Source organism: Ptychodera flava, chromosome 15 (genome assembly GCF_041260155.1).
Source record: "Ptychodera flava strain L36383 chromosome 15, AS_Pfla_20210202, whole genome shotgun sequence".
NCBI lineage: Eukaryota > Metazoa > Hemichordata > Enteropneusta > Ptychoderidae > Ptychodera > Ptychodera flava.
The window spans coordinates 30,498,376-30,526,093 of NC_091942.1; the positions used below are offsets into that span (position 1 = coordinate 30,498,376).

Sequence of the window (27,718 nt, forward strand, 5' to 3'; positions counted from 1 at the left end):
TGAGTCAATTATTTTCTTGTGTAATTGAATCAATATATTGATGGATTTGTCATTGATGTGACAGAGAACTTCTTTAGCTGTTTTTAAATGTAATAAAATGTAATCAAGGTAATACAACTGGTCTAGATTATATTGTTTAAACAATTAAGAAATTTAATTTGTATATGCGTAGGAAAATCACTATTTTCATAGGGTCGTCCTCTTATTTAATTTTGTCAGGAGATACCTGATGGGCAGCCGGCCATTGATCCGATTGGTCGCCCTGTAATGAATGAGTCTGGATGTCAGCTTGCCACTGGTGAGGCGGTGTACTGTAATGATATACCACTGGAGCCAGGTAATCAATAGAGTATTTTACATAATATCGAAACGGTAATACAGAAATGGGTTAGAAACACGTAAAACAATTGGTCTACAACGTTGAGAATCTGTCAGATAGGAATATATTCATGAAAAGTTAAGGTAACTATGAAATGTTGCCGTGTAGCAATGTAATAAACACATCGGATAATTTCTAGAATTACCAATACATAACCTGTCGTACGTAAACCATTGAGTGGGCGTGTGTCATATTTATATGTAGTCATATTATTCTTTGTTCTGTTATCAGTGTTCACGCGTCACCATTTCATGGCACGCAGTCTACTCAGAAAATTTACTTAACGTGAAAAACATAGTCGTGACTTTTGCCTTGGCATTTGCCAGACTTTGTTGTAAGACACGTGGATAATATTTCAACAGCTTTGTATGATTCATGAAGTGCACATGTACGTTAAATCGAAGAGGTATATCAGTTTTGATAATGTAGTGTGTTTTCTCTCGGCATCACAATTGCACTAAAATATTTCCGATGGTTAGGTGTTCGGATTGCTTTGCACCTGTCAGTTTCACGAGGAGATTCGCTTGCCTTTTTCTCATCAGTAATTTTATTGTTGTTCTTTTTCGATCAACGACTCTAGGTGAATTGCACATGGCACTAGTCTGCAGCACTAGACCACATGCAAAAATAATGTGAGTGTAGACCAATTCTGCTTACAAATCAGCTAATATGCCTTTATGTTAAATTGTTGAGGTTCCCATCACGAATGAGGGCAAGGTTTTTGCCTTGACGCTTCCATGTTCAATTTCGTGCAGTCTTAAGAGCAAAATCAAGAAAGGCGACCCTTTATTTTCCCTGTGTTTTATGAAACACAAAAATATAAAGAGACAACATATCTCAACAGTTATATGTCATTGATATTAGTATTTACCGTCAAATATAACTGGACGAAGAGTATGAATAACCTGAAATCAACAGCACCATGGAACATTTCTCGTTCATCTATTTTGCCAGCAACAAATGAGTGGCTACACGACAGATAAATTCGTAGCAATGACGTAAAAGAGTTGAATCACCAAACGCTACTTTCCGTAATGTGTAATTTTACATTCTTCTTGGAGGTATCATATCAGACGTAAACTTTCCTTGTTTATGTCTCTGAACCACAATTGACACACTTCGAGGCTCCCTTCTTCTTCCGTTTGTATATGATGCTTCCGATAGTGGTAACAAAAGTTCTTTACCAAAAATACGTGCCAGAATCAACGAGGGATATCCAAGGCTCTTCATTACTAGTCCCTCTTCTTTTCTCTATGCTAGATCTGTTGACCCGTCAGCCGCATTGTCCTTGGATGGTGTCCATGGTTACGTAGGTGCTGCTGATGTCCCGGCAAAAATACTTGGCCCGCTCATATCCTCGGATGAAGATAGTGAAACGTTTGCCTCGGAAAAGGCATGCTGTTTTAGCTACTATAGACTATAGTCTATAGAAGCTATGGGATGGGTATCCGTCCGGCGTCCGGCGTCAGTCTGTATGTATGTATGTATGTATGTATGTATGTATGTCCGTTTGTGAGGCGTCCGTCCACTCAAATATCTTGAGAACCGCAGTACTTACTGATTTGATGTTTGTTGTGTAGATGAAAAATATGATTTTGAGAAACTATTTTTTTTTATTTTTGATATTGTTGAAAATAGGCAAATTAATGCCAAAAAAGGTGTTTTTGGTAAAAAATCTTCTTCTTCATAATCGCTGGTCAGACAGCTTTGTATTTGGTATACAGGTCCCAAGGGATAACCCAACTTAGATTTGTTCAAATTGTGATGAAATATGCAAATGCGTATTTTAAGGAATTTTTTTGTCATTTTTGGTCAAAATTTGACTTACATTGTATGTAATTCTTGTACTGTATAAACCCTATCAATTCACCAGAAAAAATAATTAAATATGATTTTAAATAATTGAATTAATTAGGAAATCATCAAAGCCAAAATAATTTTAGTGTGGAATTATCAGAAAGTTCAACTTTTTTTGACAGTTCATAGTGAAATGCTTACCATCTTGGAGGATTAAAACATGTAAAGGCAACTTTCCTGAATCCCAACTTTGATATATTCTGAACCATCATTTATGTTATCTAAAAGAAATTGCTCATAATAGTTTGTCATGATAGGGTGGTCAAATAACTAGAGATAGATAAAGTTCTAATTTCCATTTATGGTTGACCTGGTAAGGATAAAATAAGATTACTTTTGAGGAAAAAATAGAGTGGTCAATTAAAAGAGTGGTCAAAGTGATAGGGTTTTTATGGTAAAGCTAGGCTGTAAGATTCCTCGTGCTATTTATAGCAATTATGCAATCTGTGTAAACAGTGCAATGAAAGTGTAACATGATTCCTTATAATGCTTTTGATGACCTTGAACTTCTTAAGTTACAAACATTTGTCTCTTCAGTGTGCTTTCTCTGAGTAGGTACAGTCTCAACTTATTCAACAGAACTTACTTACAATGTTAATTGTGAAAGTTAAAATGTGCTTGGTTAATAGGATGAAAATACTGATATTAAAGATAACCAGCTCAAGATTCTTTATAACCTGACAGATATGCTGTTTTTTTATGACGTAAATCTTGATTTAAGCAAGTCTTGTTTTACTTTAATTAGAATGTAATTAACTCTTGTTTATTTGCTATTATAAGACTAATATAGTCTGATGAAATATGCAAATCTGTATTTTTACGGAATTTTTTTCCATTTTTGGTCAGGCCATTCTGAAATGAGCTATCAAAGATATCCACCTCTTCATCAATACATGTGTCACAAAAGGTTATTCTCTACATAACACAGCAGAGCTCTGTCAACTGTTGAGTCGCTTGTTTTTCAAAACCGCTGGTCAGACAGCTTAATATTTGGTTTACATGTCCCTAGGATGACCTTAGTGAGATAATTTCATACAGTCAGGAAATACTTAATTTGTTCCATGTCTATAGTAGCTTCAGGGACTTTGGCCCTATGTTTAAATAATATAAGGGAAAATCCCGGATAAATAATTATGATGATACTGGTTTTGTTCATGACTGAACTTGATTCAATAAATTTTTGATCGGATTTGAACTCAAAACGTTCGGCACCCAGTCAACTAGCGAATACATCACAGTCAACTCGGCAACTGCCCCCCCCCCTTCCATTAAAAAAGAGAGGTTCAATAACCGAACTAAGATATTACAATTATTCTGACTGCGGCCCTTCCACAAGCTGTAGAGTTCATGAAGCACTCACACTCACATCCTCGCTATCACACATCACACAAGAACTGTATCATAGCAATAAATACATCGCTTAACTGAGCAAAAAGACGCCTCGGTGTCAATTCTGATCACCAGCAGAGCTATCAACTAAGTGTTATAAAACAAAGTACACCTGATGATCGCCCGATCTAGCAACCGATCATGAGATCATTAGCCGATTCATAACAATTGCTATTTGGCTTGTTTTCTAGGTGATCCATGTTGGTCAGCCAATTGGAGGGATATTGGCAGAGACATTAGAATTGGCCCGCCACGCGGTGAAATTTGTCAAAGTTACGTATGAAGATGTGGAGTACGTTCTGAGTATACAGGTGTGCAAGTCCCGCGTTATGATGTTTATTTAGCATATTCATTATAATGGTCAGCTCTCTAAGTAACTCTGAAACCCGATTGTTAATCGGATCATCAATCATTTCCCCTCATTCTAACCAGCAGACCAGAAAGCCCACTTTCAAGATATGTAATTGACGAGAACGTTGTAACATTACAAAAACTTCCACACATGACAAATCTCAAAGATTAAGGCATTCCAGAAACACTACTGGATAGGATTTAGTGTTTTATCGGGATTTGTCGAGTAGTTCCTACGCACCTGCGCGTTCATAAGTTTTAGTAAAGGTGTTATGTCAAATTATTAACAAAATACGATACCATTTGATGTACTATAAGTTGCTCTCTTAGATAATGAGCTGCATAGTTTCCTTTGCTCTCTAAACAGGATGCGATAAAACAGAATTCATTTTATCAACCTGCCGACACCTGGAAGAAGGTGACGTTATCGCAGAGCTGGAAACATCTGACCATGTGGTGGAAGGGGAGGTGTATGTCGGTGCTCAAAGCCACTATTACATGGAGACGCAGAGTTGCATTGCCCGACCAAAAGAACGAGATGAGATGTTAGTTATCACAGCATCGCAATGTCTGCATGACGTACAGGTAAGTGTTGTTGGCACAGCATGGTTTTGCAGCTTTATTGTTTATAAAACATTTAAGAAATTTGAAAGTAATAGACGGGATGGAATTACCATTAATATGGGTCCAAAAGCGGTGCAGGCACTAACCAAATGTACTACAATGTTCACGCGACAAATGTTTACTGTTTTTGGTAAATTTCGATCAAAGCGAGCGAGGCTATGACTTTCGTGCTGTTCCAAAAACGAATGACAGATTCCTCAGTCCTGCTCTCTTGCACAGATTGGAAAAAAAACAGATGAGAAAATCACATAGCTACATCGGGTCATCTCTACATGCAATAATTATAACTTGGAAGAGTGACCGATTCTATTTGAACCGACATAATCCGAATTCAAGTCGCACGCTTTGCTAACTGAACTGATGGATACGTTTTGTTTTGCTTGATTTGCTTTGTCCTGTAGCACTCTTCTTACCCACATCGGTCACTTGTTCCGATACTCCAAACAGTTTAGTGCCAGATGAGGTAAAGCTGAACGATTTTTTTTCTTTTTTTCTTTTTTTTTTTTTTTTGTGAAAGGCAGTTACACAGAGGAACATGTCATATTACAATACTAGTTGTAAAGTCAAGTTCTCTATAAGCTTATTAATCTGTGTATTCTTTCTTGCGATAGAAAGCATAGTCACTTATTTATTGATTTTAAGGGCACATAATGGCTTTATACTATTTGTCCCCAGATGCACGTTGCTGAAACACTAGGGGTGCCAGTCAATAAAATTACCACAAAAATCCGAAGACTCGGTGGTGCATTTGGTGGCAAGGAACGACCATCAGTACCTGTGGCAAAAATGTGTGCAGTGGCTGCCAAAAAGTGAGTATGAGTATATCAGCATATTTTATGGCGACAGTAGGAATAAAGCAGTGCGTGAATTACTCATTTTGCATTTGTTTCTGACTTTGAACGCAACTGCCTGCCAAATCCCACTAAAAGGTAAATTAACATACTTGCATACTGACACATTTTTGTGTTGATGTATTCTGTATTAAAATAGATGCACTTTTATAATCTTACTTAGCGGTAAAATGCGCCACGGGGCAGATATTAGAACTCTTGAAGGTTTGTAGTACTCTTCTTTGGTCTCCTTTAAATCTCTTGAACTAACAAACTATAATCTGGAAAATCGAAAATGTACTTTTTAGTCCCCACGGACACCGTCCGGGGGGACTTATAGGTTTGGTCATGTCCGTGCGTGTGTGCGTCCGTGCGTGCGTGTGTGCGTGCGTGCGTCCGTCCGTCCGTTCACGCAGATATCTCAGAGATGCAAGAAGCGATTTCATTCAAACTTGGTACAAGGATTACTTCATATGTCATACAGATGCACGTCGATTTGTTTGTGATACGATCCAATATGGCCGCCAGGCGGCCATTTTATTACGATTTTTTCATGTACAGAGCCATAACTCAGACATGTTTCAACCGATTTTATTCAAAGTTGGTACAAGGACATTGACCAATGTCATAGATATGCACGTCGATTTGTTTTGTGATACGATCCAATATGGCCGCCAGGCGGCCATTTTATTACGATTTTTTCATGTACAGAGCCATAACTCAGACATGTTTCAACTGATTTTATTCAAAGTTGGTACAAGGACATTGACCAATGTCATACAGATGCACGTCATTTGTTTTGTGATACGATCCAATATGGCCGCCAGGCGGCCATTTTATTACGATTTTTTCATGTACAGAGCCAGATCTCAGACATGTTGCAACCGATTTTATTCAAAGTTGGTACAAGGACATTGACCAATGTCATAGATATGCACGTCATTTTGTTTGTGATACGATCCAATATGGCCGCCAGGCGGCCATTTTATTACGATTTTTTCATGTACAGAGCCATAACTCAGACATGTTTCAACCGATTTTATTCAAAGTTGGTACAAGGACATTGACCAATGTCATAGATATGCATGTCGATTTGTTTTGTGATACGATCCAATATGGCCGCCAGGCGGCCATTTTATTACAATATTTTCATATACAGTGCCATAACTCAGACATGTTTAACCGATTTTATTCAAAGTTGGTACAAGGACATTGACCTATGTCTTACATATGTACATCAATTTGTTATGTGATACGATCCAATATGGCCGCTAGGCAGCCATTTTATTACGATATTTTCATGTACAGAGCAATAACTCAGACATGTTTCAACGGATTTTATTCAAAGTTGGTATAAGGAGATTGACTAATGTCATACATATGCATGTCAATTTGTTATGTGATACGATCCAATATGGCTGCCTTGCGGCCATTTTATTACGATTTTTTCTGTCGAGGGCCATAATACTCTAAGGCATATCTTAACCGATTTTATTCAAAGTTGGTACAAGGACATTAACCTATGTCATACATATGTATGTCAATTTGTTTCTTGATATGATCCAATATGGCTGCATGGCAGCCATTTTGTTACAATTTTTTCGTGTCCTTAGCCAAAACTTGGGCATGTCTCAATTAATGAAGAGGACTCTATCCTCTTAGGACATGTAATCAAAGTACCCATTAACAAGTGGGGACTGTGTCATCAACGATGACTTGTTCATAAAGAGTTAAGACGGGGAGGGCCGCCATTTTGAATTGGAGTTGTCCGGCAAATAATGTGTAATGTGTTCTGTAATCTCTATACCTATTTTTGCTCATTGGCCCCAGATTTGTATTATCTTTTTTAGAAAAGAAAGATTTCAAGTTTCCATGAGGAAGTTTTGAGAAAAGGTTTAAGTCTTTCAAGACGCCTACTACTTAAACTTCCGTGAGTCCATGCAGGGTTGATAGCATGGGTATCCATATCCTGGATTTGTTTGTACTGGTGTAAGCTAGCAGACATTTGGTGAAGAAACGTGCTTTACTGATTTAGAAGGGTAATTTCCATAAAATTTGGATGCATCGCCAACGATGCCACTTGTAGCTACTTATGGGGAATGGGAACATTATCAAAATTTGAAATCCATGATTTGTCATGTGTACTAGAATTTTTTATTGGTTTGTTGAAAATTTGCGACTGCATGTGAACGGCAGCTGCTGGAGCTTCGAAAGTCATTGACCTGACCAAAGTCTGCTCTGTGCCTCGTGAAAACAGTTCCTTTCCTAAGAGCACATCATCAACATTCTAATCTGTACAATACTTTAATACAGAGTTGGTAGAGCAGTCCGACTTGTTCTTGGAAGAGATGAAGATATGCAATTTGTCGGTACAAGACATTCTGTTCTTGCTAAGTACAAAGTCGGTTGCACTGCAGATGGTCAATTGAAGGCATTGCAGCTGGAGATGTTCTTAAACGGCGGATGTACCGAGGGATGGTCCCCCGTGGTAATGAATTTTCTTTCTTCTTGAACTGCAAAGTATTGCTACTCAAGCATTACAGTGAAACACACGAGAGTTATCCAGGCATAAAGTTACCTAAAGCTGCCAGGAAATGAAGTCAGTTCATACAGATTTATTCATTTACTTTGTCGTTTTCCTTGCCAAGGTTCAGCGATCTACACAAATACGGCAATAAAAGCCTGTTTTTTGACACTAAGAGCTTAGAACATATACCTTTGAAATATAACAGTAAGTCTGTTATTCCAGGCGTTGAATCGAGACGGCACCAAGTGGAATCAAACGGGTCACATGTCCTAAAAGTAGTTTTACGGTTGTATGGTTTTGAAAGTGTACGCCATAGGATCTTGAAAACGAAACTGTTACTTCAAAATAAAGCATGCTCTTTTCTGAGGCAAGAGCGCAGCCCTTCTGAAATCGTACTTAAAGTAATCTTATACTCCACTGTGGCTAAAGCTGCTATACATATTACAGTGTACTGCGTTTATGAGTTTCGAACTCGCAACTTTAGATATCAGAATGTTCACGTTAGGGTTTGTTTGTCTGTTTGTTAGTTTACTTGTTAGTTTTTTTTTCTTTATTTGTTTCGTTTATTTTGTTTGTCACTTTGTTTGTTTTTTTGTTTACTTGTTTAATATTCAGTCTAAGCCACCCTATGGTCAATTTGCCAAGTCTTGTCGCCTCATTTAAAAATAAAACGTCTGAATGACCTCTCGTTTCTTCATGTGTTTGTCGGAATTATCTGATTAACGATTTGACATAAATACTACCATCTTTAAGACAGCACGGACGATGTTTGAAGGAGGTGAAATTAGCACTTCTTAAACAACCTTTACAATGCAGTGATTCCCTTTCCAGATCGCCGGTACAATGTTAAAGCACGCAGACAATGCTTACAAGATACCAGCCTATGACATCAAGACCAGGATATGTAAAACGAATATTGCGTCTTGTGTTGCAATGAGAGGCGCTGGAACACCAAAGCCCATGGCAGTTATAGAGATGATAATGGATGCTTTGGCAAGGAATTCAGGAATACCACCAGAAAAGGTAGCTCCTTTGATTTTAAATCCCGCAGGAGGAAGTCTATAAGGAGATTTATTAGAATTACCTTCAGTCCACATGTCCATGCGGAGCAGTCTCTTATAGATATGCCTGTACAGATTGTTTTCAAACTTGGCACAGGTGTAGTAAGTGTTGCGTACAAATGCCCGTCAATTTGTATTGCGATACAATCCAATATAGTCAACTGAAGGTCATTTTATTGTAAAAATGTATAATTAGAGATTTTCTTACCGCAAACGTATGTGATGTAGCTCATAGCTTGTTTTTGTGCTTTTCTTCACCCAAACTGATTGACACCTATCTGTTGTAAAGTAGTTATGATACTGAGAAACAGGTTAATGAGTTTAAAAAAATAGGAAATAGCAAAAAATTACATAATCTTTCCGAACAATGTCTCCAATCCACCCTAGAAAATGAATGCTTTGACCCGGCATATGTACAGCGTACAGCGAAAGAGAAACTAATGACACGTCAAGACAACTCGCCCTATCATACAATGAGAAAGTAAGAAAAGTGAGAAGATATTAGATGATTGGTGATCTATATTTTAATGGACTTTTGCAGTGATAATTAGCAGCGCAGCTCTCGGCAGAGCCCTTTACGTAGAAAAGTGGCTGTAGTGAGGTCAAAGAAGTGATCTATACAAAATGTAATAGGATAATAAACCAGATGTGAACTGAATATGCTCACGTGTTTTACAACAGGTTCACTAATAATAGTACGTTTCACAGAACAATCAGATATCTGTTATATCACTATATGTAGCAGGTTTCATCAACTTTGCCGTGTACTCTCAGAGTTTAATCACTAATTACAAAACTTTATTTAATATGCAAAAGAGCTGTCAATTAATTTAACACTGCTAAATGCTTCATGGGACAATTATATATCCATCAGATCAACATTTGTAGCACGTCATTAAATTTAATGCTATAATTTTAGAGTAATATCACGAATTACAAAGTTCATTAAATATGCAAATGAGGCCTTAATTAACTTGACACTATTCAATGTTTCATAGCACAATTAAATATTTATCAGATCAATATGTGTAGCAGGTATCACCAAATTTGGTGCTGTAATTTCAGAGTTATATGCCTAATTACAAAGTTTATTAAACATGCAAATGAACCCTTAATTAACTTCACACTACCAAATGCTTAACAACACAGTCAGATATCTGTCGGATCAGTATATGCAGCAGTTTTCATCACATTTGATGCAGCTATTTCGGAGTTAAATGACAAATTATAAAACTTCATAAAATATACAAATGAGCTATTTATTAACTTGACACTGCTCAATGCTTATCATTACAATAAGATATCTATCAGATCAACATCTGTAGCAAGTTTCATCAAATGTAATGCTGTAATTGTGGAGTAATATCACTATTTACAAAGTTCATTAAATATGCAAATGAAACGTTATTTACCTTCATACTACTGAATGCTTTACACCACAGTTAGATATCAGTCGGATATCAGTGTCTGCAGCAGATTTCATGACATTTGGTGCAGTTATATATATCGGAGTTATATAACTAATTACAAAACTTCATAAAATATTCAAATGAGATATTTATTATTTTGAAATTGCCTAATGCTTCGAAGTATAATTAGATATATATCAGATCAATATTTGTTACACGTATCATCGAGTTTGTGCAGGAATTTAAGAGTTATGTCACTAATACAAAAGTTCATTAAATATGCAAATGAGCAGATAATTGACATGACACCCACTGTATCATCATTGTCATCAGGTTGTCATTCATCTGTAAAAAGTTTCATGAAATTTTGTGCAATATTTCTTAATATATGTCTACACTGTCATTGCCGTCTCCATAGGGAAACGATTGTACGGAAAAAAACGATATTGCATCACTTCATTAATATGCAAGCCGCGCTAACCAAAATCTAATCGATTTTTGCAAGTAGCATGTAGTACCTGTCTACCAAATCTGACTTGAATCTGTTTAGGCGTTTTTGAGTTATCGTGTAAACAGACAGACAGACAGACAGACAGACAGACACACACACACACACACACACACACACACGGACAGACAGACAGACATCGCTATGACATTAGCCTACGTACGTGTTTCAACACGTGGGCTAAACATGCAAAAGCAAATATTATCCATAATATCCATTGACGTTCTTTTTAAAACGTGTTTCAGTTGAACTAAAAACATGAAATGTGCCACTCTTTAAAATTTTGTACAGTCTTATTTCACTGACTTTAAAACTTTTGCAGACATTTAAATTTCTATAAAGAAGTGAAAGGAGAGGGCTTAACACTAATGAGCCAAAGCTTCGCCCATGCGTTTGGTCATAGTCCTATAGAAAGAATTTACTATGTTTCACTTTTGGGCTTTCATGAAGATGTCGCTGTTATTTGATACCATGCTAGTAGATTTACAAGCGTTTGTGAGTCTTGCATTCTGCCCCACTACGTTTATGGTATTTTATCATGGCTTATTGTGTATCCTTACTAACTACAGTGAAAACGTGGATTTTACTTTGGTTTTGGTTTTGACTTTAGCTTGTTTATGAAATATGTTGTGTCTTTGATTTTGTTGGGGTTTTTTAGAGTAGTGGGGGGTTTAATGAAAATCTGGGGATCCCGTGCTAAGTTATCGGGTGTCGATTGAATCACTTACTAATATTTAAAGATACAGTAGAATAAAACAATTGCAGAAAGTCTATCCATGTAAAAGACGAAATCATTTCGCGGTAAGAGGAAAGTAAGGCAATTTGGGATTTTACTTACAATGAGTAAAGTAAACTGATGAGCGGGAGGGGATTGTCTCAATCGCAGTGCAAGAGCAGTTGTGAACAACTTTCATTAAAACGTCATTTAAGTCTTTGGAATTTGGTTCTTTGGTCTCTGAACTACAGGGCCTGATTTGACTTAGCGTGACAGCGAACAAAGCTGTTTACAGAAAGACGTATATTTATCATTATTCCGTGTTGAAAACGTGCAATCAAAGGATTGAAATTTTTCAACGGTATCAGCACGGATGCATGCTGGACATCTCTCCTCCATCATTTTCTGCTAAGTTGAGAATAAGATTCGGGTAGGTGTAGGATAGGTGTATGTCTAGGAGATAACAACTGTACCAGAAAATGTTATACGGGATCTGTTGTTGGTGTAGCTGCTCTCGCTTGTTTAGATTATACTGCTCAAAAGCCACGCCTTAACACGTATGGTGCTTCGAAGAGTTACGATTTATGGTAATTAATCTAATTCAACAGATACGTGAAATAAACTTGTACAAAGAAGGGGATGTGGACATCATATATCAAGAACTCCCGGACATTGTAAATTTGCGAAGATGCTGGGATGAGTGTCTCAAGAGGAGTGACTTCTACCAACGAAGAATTTTGATTGAAGACTTCAACAGGTAGGCAAAACATGCATTATGAAAAACCACATGGATGCTGTCTTATTTGTTACCCAGGAACAATTTCCGGTCACTGGCGAGTATTATATCGTTTTGCCATAATAATTTACGGTAGTTGTTCACTTGAATCAAGCAATGTTAAAACTTGTGACAGTCCTCTTTTGCCCTTATGTAGTGCTCGGAGAGACGAATGACATTTTACAATCGGGCCCAATCGTCAAAATTGAAATAATTTCTTCAGTCAGAAATGCTTGCGCAGGAGCAGTTTATTACATAATAATATCTCAATCTTGACTAAGGATTCAAGAATATTTATTTCCAAATAATAGGATTCAAGAATATTTATTTCCAAATAATGAACAGAAAAGAAAAACAGAAAAATGTAGACTCATTAAGAATTATTGAATTGAGTAGGGACTAGATATTAGTATTACACTTATCGAGTTGAGCCCCCAACAATTCACTATCGCTGAATTTACCATTTTGCCATAGAGCGCTATGTTGAACAATTAGCCTGGCAATTTAAATACGTTCTATATCACGGTAGGTCTATAAAAAATAAAACTTTGTGCTGAGATAAATTTAAAAATTACCTGATTAAAAAGCAACATTGCCTAAGCAAGAGGTGACGTAATAAGTCTATTTTTAATTTTTTGACTTTGGAGAGTGTTCAGAATTTAATCCCAGGGTGGCCCTGGAGGATTTTCTATTTTTTCTATTTCTGAGGATTGCAAGATGCATGAAACTTAAGTAATAGATTTCATTACTTTGTACTTGAAGTAATCTGTTTATTTATTTATTTATTTACTTATTATATATATATATATATATATATATATATATATATATATATCTATATATATATATATATATAATGTTTTGCAGGAACTGTAAGTGGCATACTGTTGGGAAGGCCAGTAATGAACAAATCAGGTTGTATATTTCTGAAGAAAAGTTAATTATGAAATATTAATACTTCTTTTGTGTTGTCAACTATAAATGATCCGTTTTATAGACCTTTCCTTGATTATTTTGACAATTACTTAGTCCTAGATGTTTTTGTATCAGTGGTCTATATCAAACACGTTGGTTGTAAATATTGCTAAGTTTTTTTTAACATTACACACTAGTAGCAAGTACTCAGAGGAAGAAATGAATACTACATTATGTTGAAATTTCTTAAGACCATTTCCATTCCAAGAAACTATCGACAATGGTGAATTTTCTTTGAATGCCCATTGGTTGTCAGACCTTTATTGGACCGGCCAGATTGCTAAATTTTTACAAGGGATTGAGTAGTTTCATCTAGCTTGAATCTTTCCCCCTCAATGAGAAGAGTGTCATATATTAACGTTGCCCGCTTATTCTCTTCTTTCGCTTGCTGCAGATACGGAATAAGATTGCGTCTCCTTTGACGTACCAATGGCGAAAAATCTTCAGTAACTTTGAAAGTAGAGTCTTTCAGCAAACTTCTTGCTCTCTGCAGAATGTTCGAACGGACTTTGAATGACAAAAACTTGACAATCACCCGCCTTGGTTTTTTATTTCTAATTCTGTCCGGTAGTCTATGGGCTCGCTCTATACACGTTTTGTCCACTCAACTAGTCTTTGATTTAAAATCTTTGTAAATATTTGCTGCAAATTGAAAGTAATGAAATACCCCTATAATTTGTAACATCATTCAACGACCCCTTTTTATGTAATGGAAAAATGATCCCCTTTCCCCACTCCTCTGGAAATTGACCAGAATCCATAATGCAATTAAAGAGTTTACAGAGATACGGTGATACAATGTCAACAGCATTTTTAAAGATTTCTGCAACAAATCCATCTGGACCTGCCGCTTTTTTGTTTTTAAAAGATTTAATTGCTGTATAAATTTCTTCTTCAGAGATAATTTTTGTTCACAGAGTGTGGAAAATTTTCATTACAAGCTTGACAGTAATCATCATGTTCATCTAAATCCATTTCACACTATCATTAAAGGCAATGTCTATCGCAAGGTTACTCTCTCTGTTTAACAAAGTATGAAAATAATTAAACCAATGTAAAGGCGAAATGCTAGCTTGGAAGGCACTAGATGAAGTACCTCGCAACTTTTTTATAACCTGCCAAAAGCTCTGAGGGTCATTGCTGGAGTTTATTAAATGCTGTTTTTGATATTCCTGGTAAGAAGACAATTTTTTCCTGCAAAGTTTCTTAAAACTATTCCTTACTATTTTGTAATGATCAAAATCGGTCATTGCATTTGAAATCCTAAATTTACGTAACAAGTTGAATTTTTTGTTTTTCATTTGGGTACACTCATCGTCCCACCATGGCTTATCAAAATTTACAGCATTCGAATGTTTGTTACCTCCAACGTTGGTCTTCAAACATATACAAGCTTTAGCAATAATATCATTGAACAAACGCAGGGACTCATTAACATTAAAATGTGAAATTGCTACCTTGAATTCATCAAACATTCTACCATCTTGTAAATTTAAACGTACAGTATCAATTTTCTCACTATTCCACTGATATTTAACACACTTTGACACGTTCTCTTCATCAACTGAAACAGGATTATCTTGAGTTAAAGACTGAGAAAAATGAAACTCACATTTGATAGGAAAATGGTCAGAATAGTCAAAATTACACACTTCAAAGTTTCTAATATTTTCAAACAAAGGGCTAGTAGCCAGAATATAGTCTACCACACTACAGCCACGATTCGCAGAACACGTATATTCACCATTACTGTCTCCTTGAAATCGACCATTCAAAAAATGCAAATTAAATTTATGACAGCATTCAAGCAAAGTTCTACCAAAATTATTTACAGTATTATCTTTCGAATTACGAGGTATGTCAAAATCATCAATTTCAGAACCATCAAAAGGAAAAGATAAATTTCCTACAGTACCATAATGACCTATAAAGTCTTCCTCATTTCCAGTGCGAGCATTAAAGTCTCCTGCCAAAATTAACTCAAAATACCAAACTTATTAAAAATGTCATCAATACAATTTTCCAAACGTGTTACCCCGTTTGGCTCGCCAGAATTATAAATTGGAGAACCTTCTGGTGAGATATAAACCATGCCGAAAATAATGTCACGGGACTGATTAAAACCTTCCTTTTTAAACAAAAGAAACACGGCATCATCAACATTACAAACTTTCTTAACATAATGCAGTAAATGTGACTTCACAAAAATACTAACGCCCCCAGAAAATTTACCAATATTTGCCGTACGCTTTCGAAAAGTTGAAAATATTTGATATCCGGGTAGAAACGAAACGAAATCTGTCATAGAGGTTGCAAATGTTTCACAAATACCAACTACATCAAAACTAGACAAAAAACGTTTAACATCTACATTATGTTGAAAGAAATGAATACTAATGATAAACAAAGCAGGGTGTGTTCACTGACTAAACAAGTTGTCTCACTGTTTTCAGAAGTACTCTCCCATAGATTGAAATGAATTTAAAAACTTGGAAAATGTTTGACTGTGGCAGGTACAGACTTTTAAGGTGGGGACTACCCAATTGTCAATTTTGAGTAGCATCTAATTCATATATGTCTTGTACTTTTGAAACAAATTTTTGGTGGGTCACCGTGCTCAGTTTTTTACAATATGGCAATTAGCCAGAATTCACAATTTGCATACTCTCTCATAATCGTCATTTTGTGTGCTGTTCGGCAGGAGCAATTTACCTGAATTAACTCAAGTTGGCTCAGACTGATAAATCCAAAAACTTCACTGATGCGTTTAAAAATGAATCAATTTAAGAACTTGCCTTAGAAATATGACTTTACAAAATACCAATAACAGGTAATGTTGAACATCTGTGAGCAGAATGGCGCAATACTTGTTTATTTTGTCTGCGCGTACATCATTTACAAATATGCGTGCTTGTGATAGTTGGGGGGACTTGAAAAATTTTGATCATATAGAGGGGCATTTGAAATTTTTTTAGGGTATTGAGCGGAGATCTGAAAAAAATAAGATTTCAATCGCGATTCCTCCAGCCCCCACCCTAATCGTTATTTGTGAACGCAGCCTAATTCAGCTAGAAATTGTCGGAGCACATAATTGGCAAAGTGATACCTAACTTTTAAGTTTAATGGTACACAATTTGCAGGTCTCCAGATATTTATGGAAAGTGAGATGTTACATGCACGAGTCCAGCATACATTTTCATCTGATGATACTGAATAACTTGCAGACTCACGGTGAAAATTGGGGGAACCCAACTTGTGTTTTCTTTTCTCTTTTTTTTTCAAATTTGGTTGCCGTAAAACAAAGTGGCTGCCACTGAAAGCAACAATCCTGAGGAATATTTCAGAACCTTTGTTGAACAGAATACCTTATCCATAACATGCATTGACATAATGTCTATGTTATATTTGTGCTAGTTCCATTCACAAGTCAATGTTCATAAATGTCATAAATACATTTTATCAAAGTTGATAGAGCATGAATATTTCACATTCTTTTACAAACTTTAAAATAGTCATGATGTACATGTTTTAAGATGATGGCAACAAACATGTTAATTTGTTTCTTTGCCTTTTCTGCCAGCCGTCACTGAGAAATCCTTGATCATACAAATCAGAATGAAAGGGAGTCTAAAGTATTAGTATCATAACGCAATGTGTGAGCCTACCCACAATTCTCCTTGATTCATACACAGTGAGATCACTTCTTGACTACAGCAAATTTCTTGTGTACACAGGATGCTATGGTCAATATTTCAACAATCTGGCACCATAGTATTGATGCACATGATTTTCTGGATGCACATACAGAATTATTGGAAAATCAACCCTTTTTCCACGTAGGAACTAGGAAATTGTAAATTTTCACCAGTTATTTTTGACAGCCACACATAATTCTATAGATCAGGACTTCTGGGCAAATATTTAATTGATGTGTTTTTTCCTGTAGCCCCCTAAAAGATTGTGGTATTTTTGTCTGCCCCCTCCTAATTTTTCTTGGGGAAAATGGGTGCCCCCCCCCCCTGAAAATCCTCCCCCCCTGGAAGTAAATTCTGAACACTCCCTTGATTTAACAGATCTTATACTTTCTGGGATTTGGTTCCAGATTGTTATACTCTGAGAAAAGAGTGTTCCTCTAAACATCTTAAGAATATGATAAATGTGGTAGAAGCAGGAGCAGTTTATTACATAGTAGTATCTCAATCTTGACTAAGGGACTGTAAATTGCCCTTTTATAATAAGTCGTTCTATCACTGAAAATTGCAAATGGTCATATTTGGTAAAACATGCATTTCAGTCACTGACACTTTGAAATTAGTGGCGAAATCGATATAAGTCGACCTTGCTTTTCTCTCGATGTATTCATGACGGTTGCAAAATGGTAATGGCAGCCGTCTCACTTATCGATATTATTCCGCCTTTAGGGGTTATACTATTTCACGAAAGGGGTTGTAATTAACTTTCAATGCGAAAAAATAAATATTGAGCAGTAAACGCAGATTTATACAATTTGAAAGATGTTAACAGAATATTTGAGAGCCACCGTGCGGTAAAAGTAAAACATAGATGGAGAGGGAGTATTGCATGCTTTCTATTTGCAGAAAACATTTTAATCCTTCACGATGCGAATAACACAATTGGAACTAATTTGGGATAATTGGATGGTGAATTTATGTCTATTTGATCTGCAAATGTAAGCTTATCTGTTTTTCTTTTTAAGTTACACACTCATTTTTTATGAGTAATTTGTAACATCGCAAAATTCAGCTGTAGGGCACCTAACATTTTTGAGAAATTTGCAAAATATGAAAATCCAATTATCCAAAATTAGTTCCAATCGTGTTGTATGTGGTCGGGCTTTGCAATCTGTGATCCGCTTCCAGCCTGCAATCCTAACACACATTTAAATCTACAGCCCTCATATCTTCACAAGTATACGCGTAAAACATGCGATTAGAAACCGTGGGAAAGGTAACTTATACAAAGTGAGTATGTCTGTGTGGTACAGAAATGATCACCATTTCATTAAACTTGCGTGTGTTGGAGAGCATTATTGAAAACAACTTTACCCTACCACTGAAGTATTAAAGCATAACATGCGACATATGTCTTGTTTATAAGGAAGGGGTGTAGATATGCTGATATGAAAAAATGCCGATATAAAAAATGGGAGGCCCTCCCCACCTTTGAAAGTTGGGGGTATAGTTCCCTATCCATTATGTCCAGCTTCCACTGATCGGTCACCCGATTGTGTAATCGCTACGATTCAGCTATAATCGCAACATTCAGCTATAGGGCACCTAACACTTTTGAGAAATTTAAAAAATATTCAGATCCAATTATCCCAAATTAGTTCCGATCGTTTTCACCTATTCTCGGACACTTAAACCAATATATTAGTCGCGCCAGCGGCTTACTGACTACGCATGCGCTTATTCATAATATACTATGCGAGTAACCGGAAGTGTACCCTTCTTTTGTGGGCGCCGCCATGTTTTTTTTTTTGAGTACTCGTAAATAAACAGATACGAAACAAATTATTATTATATAACATGCCATTTATAAAATATACCTCTTTTATTAGCCAGTAAATGTTATTATGCACCTTGTCGCTGATACAGAATATCGTTAATATAGATAAAGGGAGAAAACAGTCCCGCATATGAACGGTGGCATACGCAAAGAATGCTGGGATTGAATTTTAGAAAAGCGCCCCCAGTGTCAATAATTAAATTCAAAAATTGCCAGTTTTAGACGGAACGCCGGGTTTTCAGCTTGCAAGTGGAAGTTGGGCAGTGCGGTTACCATTGCAATGATAATGATTGCATGATACGTCCCTTGTTTAACGCAATAGGCTGTTATCAATGTAAAACTTGCCAATTTTTGTCCAAAATTTTTACACGTTACAGAAAATCTATAGGCCTACCTGCACTGCTGCAGGGTTTGACGTCCGCGCGTGTACGTACGTGAACTGCTTTCATCAGAGGGAAACTGGGCATAGTTGTCATATATACGTTTATGAAGTAACAATTAATTACATTTTATCATGAATCAATACAAATAACATTGCCAATCTTAACCCCTGGCGCGACACCAAGGGCTGAGCCCTATATAATATTAATATACCCTTAATAGTGTTTAATGTGGTCTACGGGTCCTAGGGTTCCTTTATCATGATACTTACAATGATGGTTTCTTCCACAGTAAGAATCGGTGGAAGAAGAAGGGCTTGGCTATCGTACCTGTGAAAAGGATAATCGCAATAGCTTCGCTTTTTTTGAACCAGGTAATTAGCATTATTCGAAAAACTAATTTATTTTGTGTAACTTTTAACTTTGTGTTTCAGGTTTAACTGGCATAATGACTGTGGATCAATAATAATATTAGCTTCTTAAGGAAAATTAAAAGCAGCTGTACATGTTGATGCATGGTCATTGAGGAACTAACCCCAATACATATAAAGTGAATGAATATACCGCTATAGTATTATGCAGGATAAAATTTGAAAAGTGAGTTTAATGATGAATCATAGGTAGGCGAAGACTTAATTCTATTTTGATTTTTGTGAAATTTGGCCGAGCTTTAGTCATTTTTGGATTTAAAATTATGACTGAATTGTACTTGCGATCATCAATGATACAAAATGTAATGCCAGTGTCACAGTTAAAAGTAATAGATAAGGTAAGGGAAAACATGGGACGGGTCTGCTCATAATTACCGCTCGCCGACGTTTCTGCCTGCACTTTTGTGCGCGGTCGTTCGATATCGTACACCTTTCCGATCTAGCTGGAGAAGTTTCCTGAGGAGGAGCCTTCAAATGTTCCTGATCAGTATTGTGGTAATAAAAAAGTATTAGAATGGCATCCGGCTTCAGGCGTAATGACTTTTTTGTAATCCAATTGATGCTACGATGCTCGGAGAAACGACAAATGTCGAGTCTTCAAAGTGCACCAAACACAGCCGTGAGTATTGACTCGGCAGCCGATATTTTCTCCGGAGTGCTTCAATCCATTTTTTTCTGCGTCACGGCTCTGTAGGGAAGCTAAAAAAGCTTGCTCCTGATCCTGTACAGTTATTGCAATTAAATGCAAAACAATAGACCATCATTTCTGTTCACATATGGCTAACAAAGAGCGCAACAACTATTTACATATAAGAAAAGATAATACACTCTGCTAGACCGCCGCCGTGAATAGCAAGCACGCCACTTGTGTTTGACTCAAATGACGTCACTAACCACAGAACCCGAAAGTAAGGACGTTGGCGGGCATTTCAAATTGTGTTTTGTGGGAGAAATGCGATTAATTTTCGCATCACCGACAATTTTTTAACATAATGAGCATATGTGAGATGGAATAAACAAAATGCTATGGTTTTTGCAAATTTTAAAATTTTCTTTTCATTTCACCTTTAAAGAGGCTAAAAGGGCCACATCGAATAAAAATACACGAACATTTGAATACGTTGTCGGTGACGGAAATGTCGTCACTGGTATCACATGATTGAACTGATTTCAGTCACATGGGCTCGGACATACCACACAGAGTATTTCCAAAGGCCATTTTACATACACTGGTATCAAAAATACTAGCCTTGGCTGACAGATTTTGACTATCACACCACATAGATGATGTATATTTAAACCGAATATTCAACTCATAAAATTCGTCCTTAAATGAATTTGACGGTTTCCGTTCACCATTGCAGGCTTCAGCCCTGGTACACATCTACTTGGACGGCTCTGTGTTGATCACTCATGGTGGCATAGAAATGGGTCAAGGTTTGTACACCAAAACTATACAGATCGCTAGTCGTGCCCTGCACATTCCCCCAGAACGAATCCACATCAACGAGACCAGCAGTGACAAGGTGCCGAATGCAACTTTAACAGGAGCGTCAGTAGGAACTGAATTGTACGGAAACGCTGTCAAGGTAAGATTTAAGGGCACGTTACATGTTACCAAAATACTTTTTAAGGCAATAATTACTAATCAAAGATGACTGTAAAACCCTTCATTCTACTATTTTCGAAAAGTAGAGAATCTGGAAAGTTATAATTTACTCAACATGAACATTACCTCAATGAAAATTGATTTCGGTCAAAAACTTAATTTATGAGATATACTATCTCATTTGAAATTATATTTAATAACGCAAAATAGGTATTAAAGTTTTGCATGTGGCCGGGAATCGTAGACATTGAAAAAAGGTATCAAAATCATTCAAGCCAAATTAAGAATTACTCCCACTCCCATTGTAAGTACTTTATTGCCAAACAAAAGTACAGTTAGTTGTATTATATTTTAAGGATGACATTGGACAATTTCATGCAATTTGACCCAGCAAAAGGGGAGTGGTTTTCTTTTGAAATGTTCAAAACATATGAAACAAAGCAAAGATATTCCGTAATTTGCATATATTGTCTTAAATTTTTGACGTAAATTACATCTGCTTGTCTACAAAAAAAGTGGGTCATTCCAATATATCAATCTGGCATTAACCAATCACTTAAAAGTTAAAGAACATTACAAAAAAAGTTATACGGGGCAAAAAATACGTTCGGCGAACTTAGGTAAAAGCTACATTCACATTCATGTGACCAAAACATGGTGAAAATTAGAAAGATAAGAACATGTGGGACATGCAGTGCCTTCATATAATATAAAAGATTAATCAGGAGCATTAAAATCAACAATATGATTAATACATTGAATGTCTATGAATACAAATAATTTATACTTGTATGTCTGTGTATTTTACTGTTATATGTCAGGGTTTCTATACACTGCAAGATCCGATAGATGAGGGTTTCCCGGCGATTATTAAAGCTAATCTTGTTCAAGTGCAACAAAATGTAAAGGTACAATAATATGTTAGAAGGGAAGAGATTTAAATCAAAGAACTCACCTAGCTGTTATTTTGTTGAGACGTTATAAATTGTACTTGTTGCATCGTTACCTAGCTGTAAACAGGTACGTGTATATCACGACGTAACATGATTAGTATACGTTTAATGCGTGACCAACCCCTTCAGCTTTTGACGGGAGGGGCATGACATTCAAAATTCCTGCAATTCTGCAGACTAGATGCTACGCTTAAGTGTATTATTATTATTATTATTATTATTATTATTATTATTATTATTATTATTTATCAATTTTATCATAAATCTTGGTTGCTGATGATGTTATATTTCTTGTTCTTGTGGTTCATGTTTCCTGTTCTAACAGATCGCTTGTGAAACCTTGATGGAGAGACTTGAACCATTAATTTATGAGAATCCGAAAGGATCATGGGAAGACTGGGTAAGTAGGCCGTGAACAGGTGTTTTAAGATCTTGCTAGTAAAATTATTGATGTAGGTATTGTATTTTTAACTCAATTTTACACAAGCTACAGTACTATGCTGCGGTGAGCAAACATTCCATGACTATCTACGGTGAACAAGTAATCATGTTTGGGACGCTGTTTCCAAAGCCGGTTGTCGAGTATATGTTCAAGTGTCATGGCGAGATGTGGGATCACCTGTAAGGATACATATTATACTGGTACAGCAGATCATGGTGTCTGGCAAAAGCATTCTTGAATCTTTGAATTCTTGAATCGACGATTAATGTCTTTCAGTTTTCCTAGGTAGTAACGATTATTGAAGGAAACGTTGAAGGGGATTTATCAATGTTTGGATCCAGTTAATTTAGGCGCCGACCATGAGTTCGTAAATGTACCCATTTGAGATAAAGTAACATGTGCGATAGCCCAAGAACCATTACTTTGATCGGAATGGGAATATAACCGAGCGGTTCCGACTGTGATGTCTTCGCTAGTTGACTTTGTGTCTTATTTTACGAGTTCGAATCTGATCAAGACATTACCAAAATTACACTGAACTATAGATTTGTGTTACTTTTTAGGTGAACGCTGCATACATGAGAAGAATAAGCCTGTCAACTTCTGGCTTTTTCAAGTAAGTGCATGGCTTTTTCTGGGTGTTGGTCACAAATAGTTTTCTTTTTCCGTACTAACAGCGATGGACATTACAGATTAAGAACAGTGTCGACAGTGACGAATACCCACACCGCCTGCACATGAAGGGGAAGAGTGTATTTACCACGATTGGAACTATTTTGGGATAATTAGATGGTGAAGTAATGTCGGTTTAATCTGCAAATTTAAGCTCGTCTGCTTTTCTTTTTAAGTTACACACTTGTTTTTTTATGAGTAATTTGTAATATTGCAATATTCAGCTGTCGGGTACCTAGCACTTTGAGAAATTAAAAAATATGAAGATCCAATTATGCCAAATTAATTCCAATCGTGTTGTTTTTTAGTCTCCTTAGCACACAGGTTGGGTGACCTTGACATGAATAAAAGGTTGACAGGAAATAAATTCACATGGAGAGACATCGGTAGCAAAGTGTTTCTGTATTTACATAAAAAAATGCTCGGAGACGCTAAAATTACCGAAAATTGCGAAAATTGATTTTGCTCATTTTTGGTTAGGTATCCAGATGTTATTTCTGTAAACTGGGACAACCTGAAGAGCAGCAAGGGTCAGTATTATTTCAGCTATGGTGCAGGGTGTTGTGAAGTGGAAGTTGACTGCTTGACAGGGGATCACCAGTTGAAACGTACAGATATAGTCATGGACGTGGGAGACAGTTTGAACCCGGCACTGGACATCGGACAGGTATACTTTGTGACTTTAATGAAAAATTGCCTCTGTGAAGTACGCTGCTGAAGGGAATCTTATCAGTAATACAAACTCTATAAATTCAGTGCTATCATGAAAATGTTTGGATCAAAGAAACAAATAACCTGAAATTACTGTTATTTAAAAATCAAAATGGCTTCCAGTTTCTGAGTTTATGTGAAAAAAATTGAATTTTAACAAAACCAAAAAGTTAAGTTATTGACAGGTTTTATGAACCCGTACAATCTGTAATATATAGGCAAGAAAGGAAATGTAACATTTTGAGAGTCAAAATAGCTGTTTAAAAGACTGAATGTAAACTTACGTCTGTTTTCATAGATTGAAGGTGGATTCCTGCAAGGTTATGGATTGTACACTTTAGAAGAACTTCGATATTCCAAGGAAGGGAAACTACTGACTAAAGGTCCAGGAATGTACAGAATACCACAGATTGGTGATATCCCCAGCCAGTTCAATATTACTTTGTTGAAGAGGGCGCCATGCAAAGTTGGATTGTATTCATCAAAGGTAAGTGGGAAAATGGATGGCAAAAACTTCACAGAATGCAAAGTTGCATAGTCATTGTGTATTTAACATAATTCTTTTTGAGAATTGTGATCCGGTTATCTCCTTCGGATATCTATGAATTGCCGTTCTATGAATGCTGCAGATTCGGTTCTATCTCTTTGTACAGACATGCTTTCATCAGTTACGTCAGAAACTAGACATAACGCACAAAACTATGTTATTCTATGTACAGGCACAATAGTTTCGGACTAAACTTTAATATAGCCACCAGATAGCCATACTGTTATTATTTCACTAATTTAACATCTTTCAGACACTTAGGAGGCAATATTTGTGAAAGTAACCGCACAATGGAAAACACTGCAAGCTTATGGCAAGGGTTACACATAAGAGCCGTGCTTTCTCTAGAATGTCGCGTCGGTTCCTTTAAAAATACAAATTGTATTGTATTTTCTGCCTTGATACATGTTATACTCAAACGTGTACAAAACAGCGTACAAATAATTTCATAATCTCTGGATGATAAATGAGTTATTTCTTTAGTTTAGTCATAGAAGAGCGGAAGGCCGCTGTGCTGTCTATGATGTAAGGAAGTCTCTGCTTGGCTTGCTAACCTAATTTGTTTTCTCACTAATTTCAAAAAGTCTGTTGGAGAACCACCAGTTCATCTGGCATTTGCAGCTCATCTTGCCATAAAGGATGCCATATCATCGGCCAGAGCCGACGCTGGAATTGATGGTCATTTCAGATTGGACAGTCCTGCCACGCCAGAAAGGATTAGACTGGCATGCGCCGATGAATTCACCAAGGATGTGAAGGTAAGCAAAAGTCTAAATCATTTGGCAACGGGTGAAATACAAGGATGTTGCTCAATTTTCAAGTTACATACAATCCCCATTGCATCATATATTTTCTATGAAATTGTAATCGATGAAAAACGATGATTTTTAAGGTGAAGATGATTATCATAATCCTCTTTCCATGCCCTGGAATTGTTTCTGTTATGCTCTGTTGTTTGTTTTCTTCCTCTTCTTCTTTCACTTTATGTTGTTTAAATATTGCAGCTATCATCAGTGCTGTAATCTTCGATTATGCCAAAACTCTGCAATATTTATTCGGTTCAAACAAAGTGTTTTTTATTCGTATTCAACAGGACAACACAACATTCGACTGTGAGTTTTTCGTCAGACCCTGATTCGTGTCCAGTCAGTGCACAGTCACCCTTGTCACAACAGATATCAACAAGACACCAAATGAAAGGCAATACATTACTATGGAATGGCGATGGATTTGAGTTTTACATAATTTCATTAGACGCAGACATATTTTTCATAGTATACAGTAACTGTATTTCTCTAATTTGATTGTGCAGCTCAACGTGTACTCAAAAGACAAATTGCACATCACCGACTCGATATGTTTGTTTGTTTGATCAACTTTGATTGACATACTTATGATCAGTAGCTCACCTTAAGTGATTATTCAGTCTATGGTAATACTACTTTAATGGTTTCCTTGCCATAGCTTGCCTAAACAGCAGTGTTACCTTATTTGTATGTTTAACTTTTCGAACAATTACATAGTACGTGTTGCCTGTGGGAGACTTTTTTATTCGATTGAACAACTTGCGGATTGCGAACTGATAAAATTTCGGCAGGTTATCCATACCATATTCTTCTAAAGTCTTTACCAGGAAACGTACTATTTTTAAAAATTTTGTGACCACCTTTTTGAAATTATTTTGACCTGTTGAAAGTCACTTTGTTGTTGAATCGATTCGAAATATTTTAATTCCTTGATGAGGCCCGTGAACATACATGTAGTTGAAAGGTGATATTAGTTTCCATGTAAGAATGTGAATATATCTGTCTGAGCATCGTGACTAAGCTTCATTGACAGACACAAGCCAGATAAAATAAACATAAATAACAATGCCTGACTTGTGTGCCGACATGTAAAGCAAGATTCATGTAGAGACTCTATCACTTCGCTCTCAACTACACAGAATCAGTCGTGATAGATTCCGTTCTGCAATATTTTCCCAGCTTGAAGAGATTATTTTTTCATACACTGTGGGTTTCCTTTGTCATTTTTCACTTTGGTTTCTTTTGTATCTTTTAATTCCCAGGGACTATTCAACTTTTTTTCTCGATACGGTTAACGGTAATTTTGACGTGACGCAAAAGACATGGTTTTACGACGGGCGTTCGATACAAGTTGGATTATGTTAAAACAGTTCTTACGGTAACTGTTGTAGCTGTGCAAGAACGAATTTTGAACATACATTCAAAATAAACAGATGCGATACTATATGGAATCTATGTATGCCTGCACTGTGCTGCAAAATCACTGCACCATGTTCATGTTTGTTTATACAAAACAGTGCCAAACAAAAGTTCCGGTCTGCCCATTGTCACACTACGGCAGACGAAGTCAAAACAAATGAATATCAAACATAGTTGAACGACAACAACGTAAACACAAAACGATTCCTCTCGGAAATACACATTTTTCACACCATTTGTATATTTTCGGCGAAATATGATATGTGACTGAACATTTTCAAGAAATAGATAGGGCAATCGTCTTGACAGTGGCGCGAGTAACAACATTGAGGTAAAATAAATAGCAACCTTTGCTGTTTCTGTTGATGAAACTCACATAGAAATGTTAGCATTAACATTTCCTCAAGATTACACTTTTTTGACAATTCTACTGCTGTCAGAAAATCGCATTGTAAGCTGTTTTAAAATATGATTACTACAAATTTTAATAAATATAGAGGAAGTCAAGCATGAACTTGTAACAGCTTTCTGTGTGATACCTTATGTGGTTACCATGGCAACCTAAATGCTTGTATTGACACGCTATATATTGGAGTGTTGAAATGTTATTTGTCGAAATTGTTGAATTATGTTTGAGTAGTAAATCAAAGAGTGGAGGAATTCATGTTGCTATACCAGATCCCCATGGTAATTTTTACGATCAATGGACAAACACTAAACATGCGCATACTTCATGTATCTGCAGCCCATCTGCCGGTGTCGGCCTGTAGCAGGAAAAACGCTGTGAGGCTGCCCTAAATGGTGAATTTAATGCTTTAA

At 36.4% G+C, this 27,718-nt stretch overlaps 1 protein-coding gene across 1 annotated transcript; it reads left to right on the top strand.

Moving 5' to 3' along the window:
* Window positions 1-216: 216 nt before the first annotated feature.
* On the top strand, window positions 217-27,413 carry LOC139151852 (xanthine dehydrogenase/oxidase-like). The gene is made up of 17 exons (XM_070724872.1): window positions 217-337; window positions 960-1,011; window positions 1,640-1,772; window positions 3,817-3,936; window positions 4,344-4,561; window positions 5,276-5,409; window positions 7,744-7,918; window positions 8,789-8,980; window positions 12,259-12,407; window positions 19,602-19,683; window positions 21,105-21,329; window positions 22,628-22,702; window positions 23,308-23,360; window positions 23,897-24,083; window positions 24,426-24,614; window positions 25,259-25,432; window positions 25,768-27,413. Exons 5-17 carry the CDS (start codon window positions 4,475-4,477, stop codon window positions 25,807-25,809), a joined length of 1,764 nt encoding a protein of 587 aa, XP_070580973.1. The 5' UTR covers window positions 217-337; window positions 960-1,011; window positions 1,640-1,772; window positions 3,817-3,936; window positions 4,344-4,474; the 3' UTR covers window positions 25,810-27,413.
* Window positions 27,414-27,718: the final 305 nt, after the last annotated feature.

What these genes read in the sequence shown, in the direction of transcription:
- LOC139151852 (XM_070724872.1), top strand. Translation starts at nt 4,475, where the DNA reads ATGGAGACGCAGAGTTGCATTGCCCGACCAAAAGAACGAGATGAGATG. An exon ending in CTTCGCTTTTTTTGAACCAG is followed by an intron (nt 19,684 to 21,104) that starts GTAATTAGCATT and finishes TCACCATTGCAG; the next exon opens with GCTTCAGCCCTGGTACACAT. An exon ending in TTGGATTGTATTCATCAAAG is followed by an intron (nt 24,615 to 25,258) that starts GTAAGTGGGAAA and finishes AATTTCAAAAAG; the next exon opens with TCTGTTGGAGAACCACCAGT.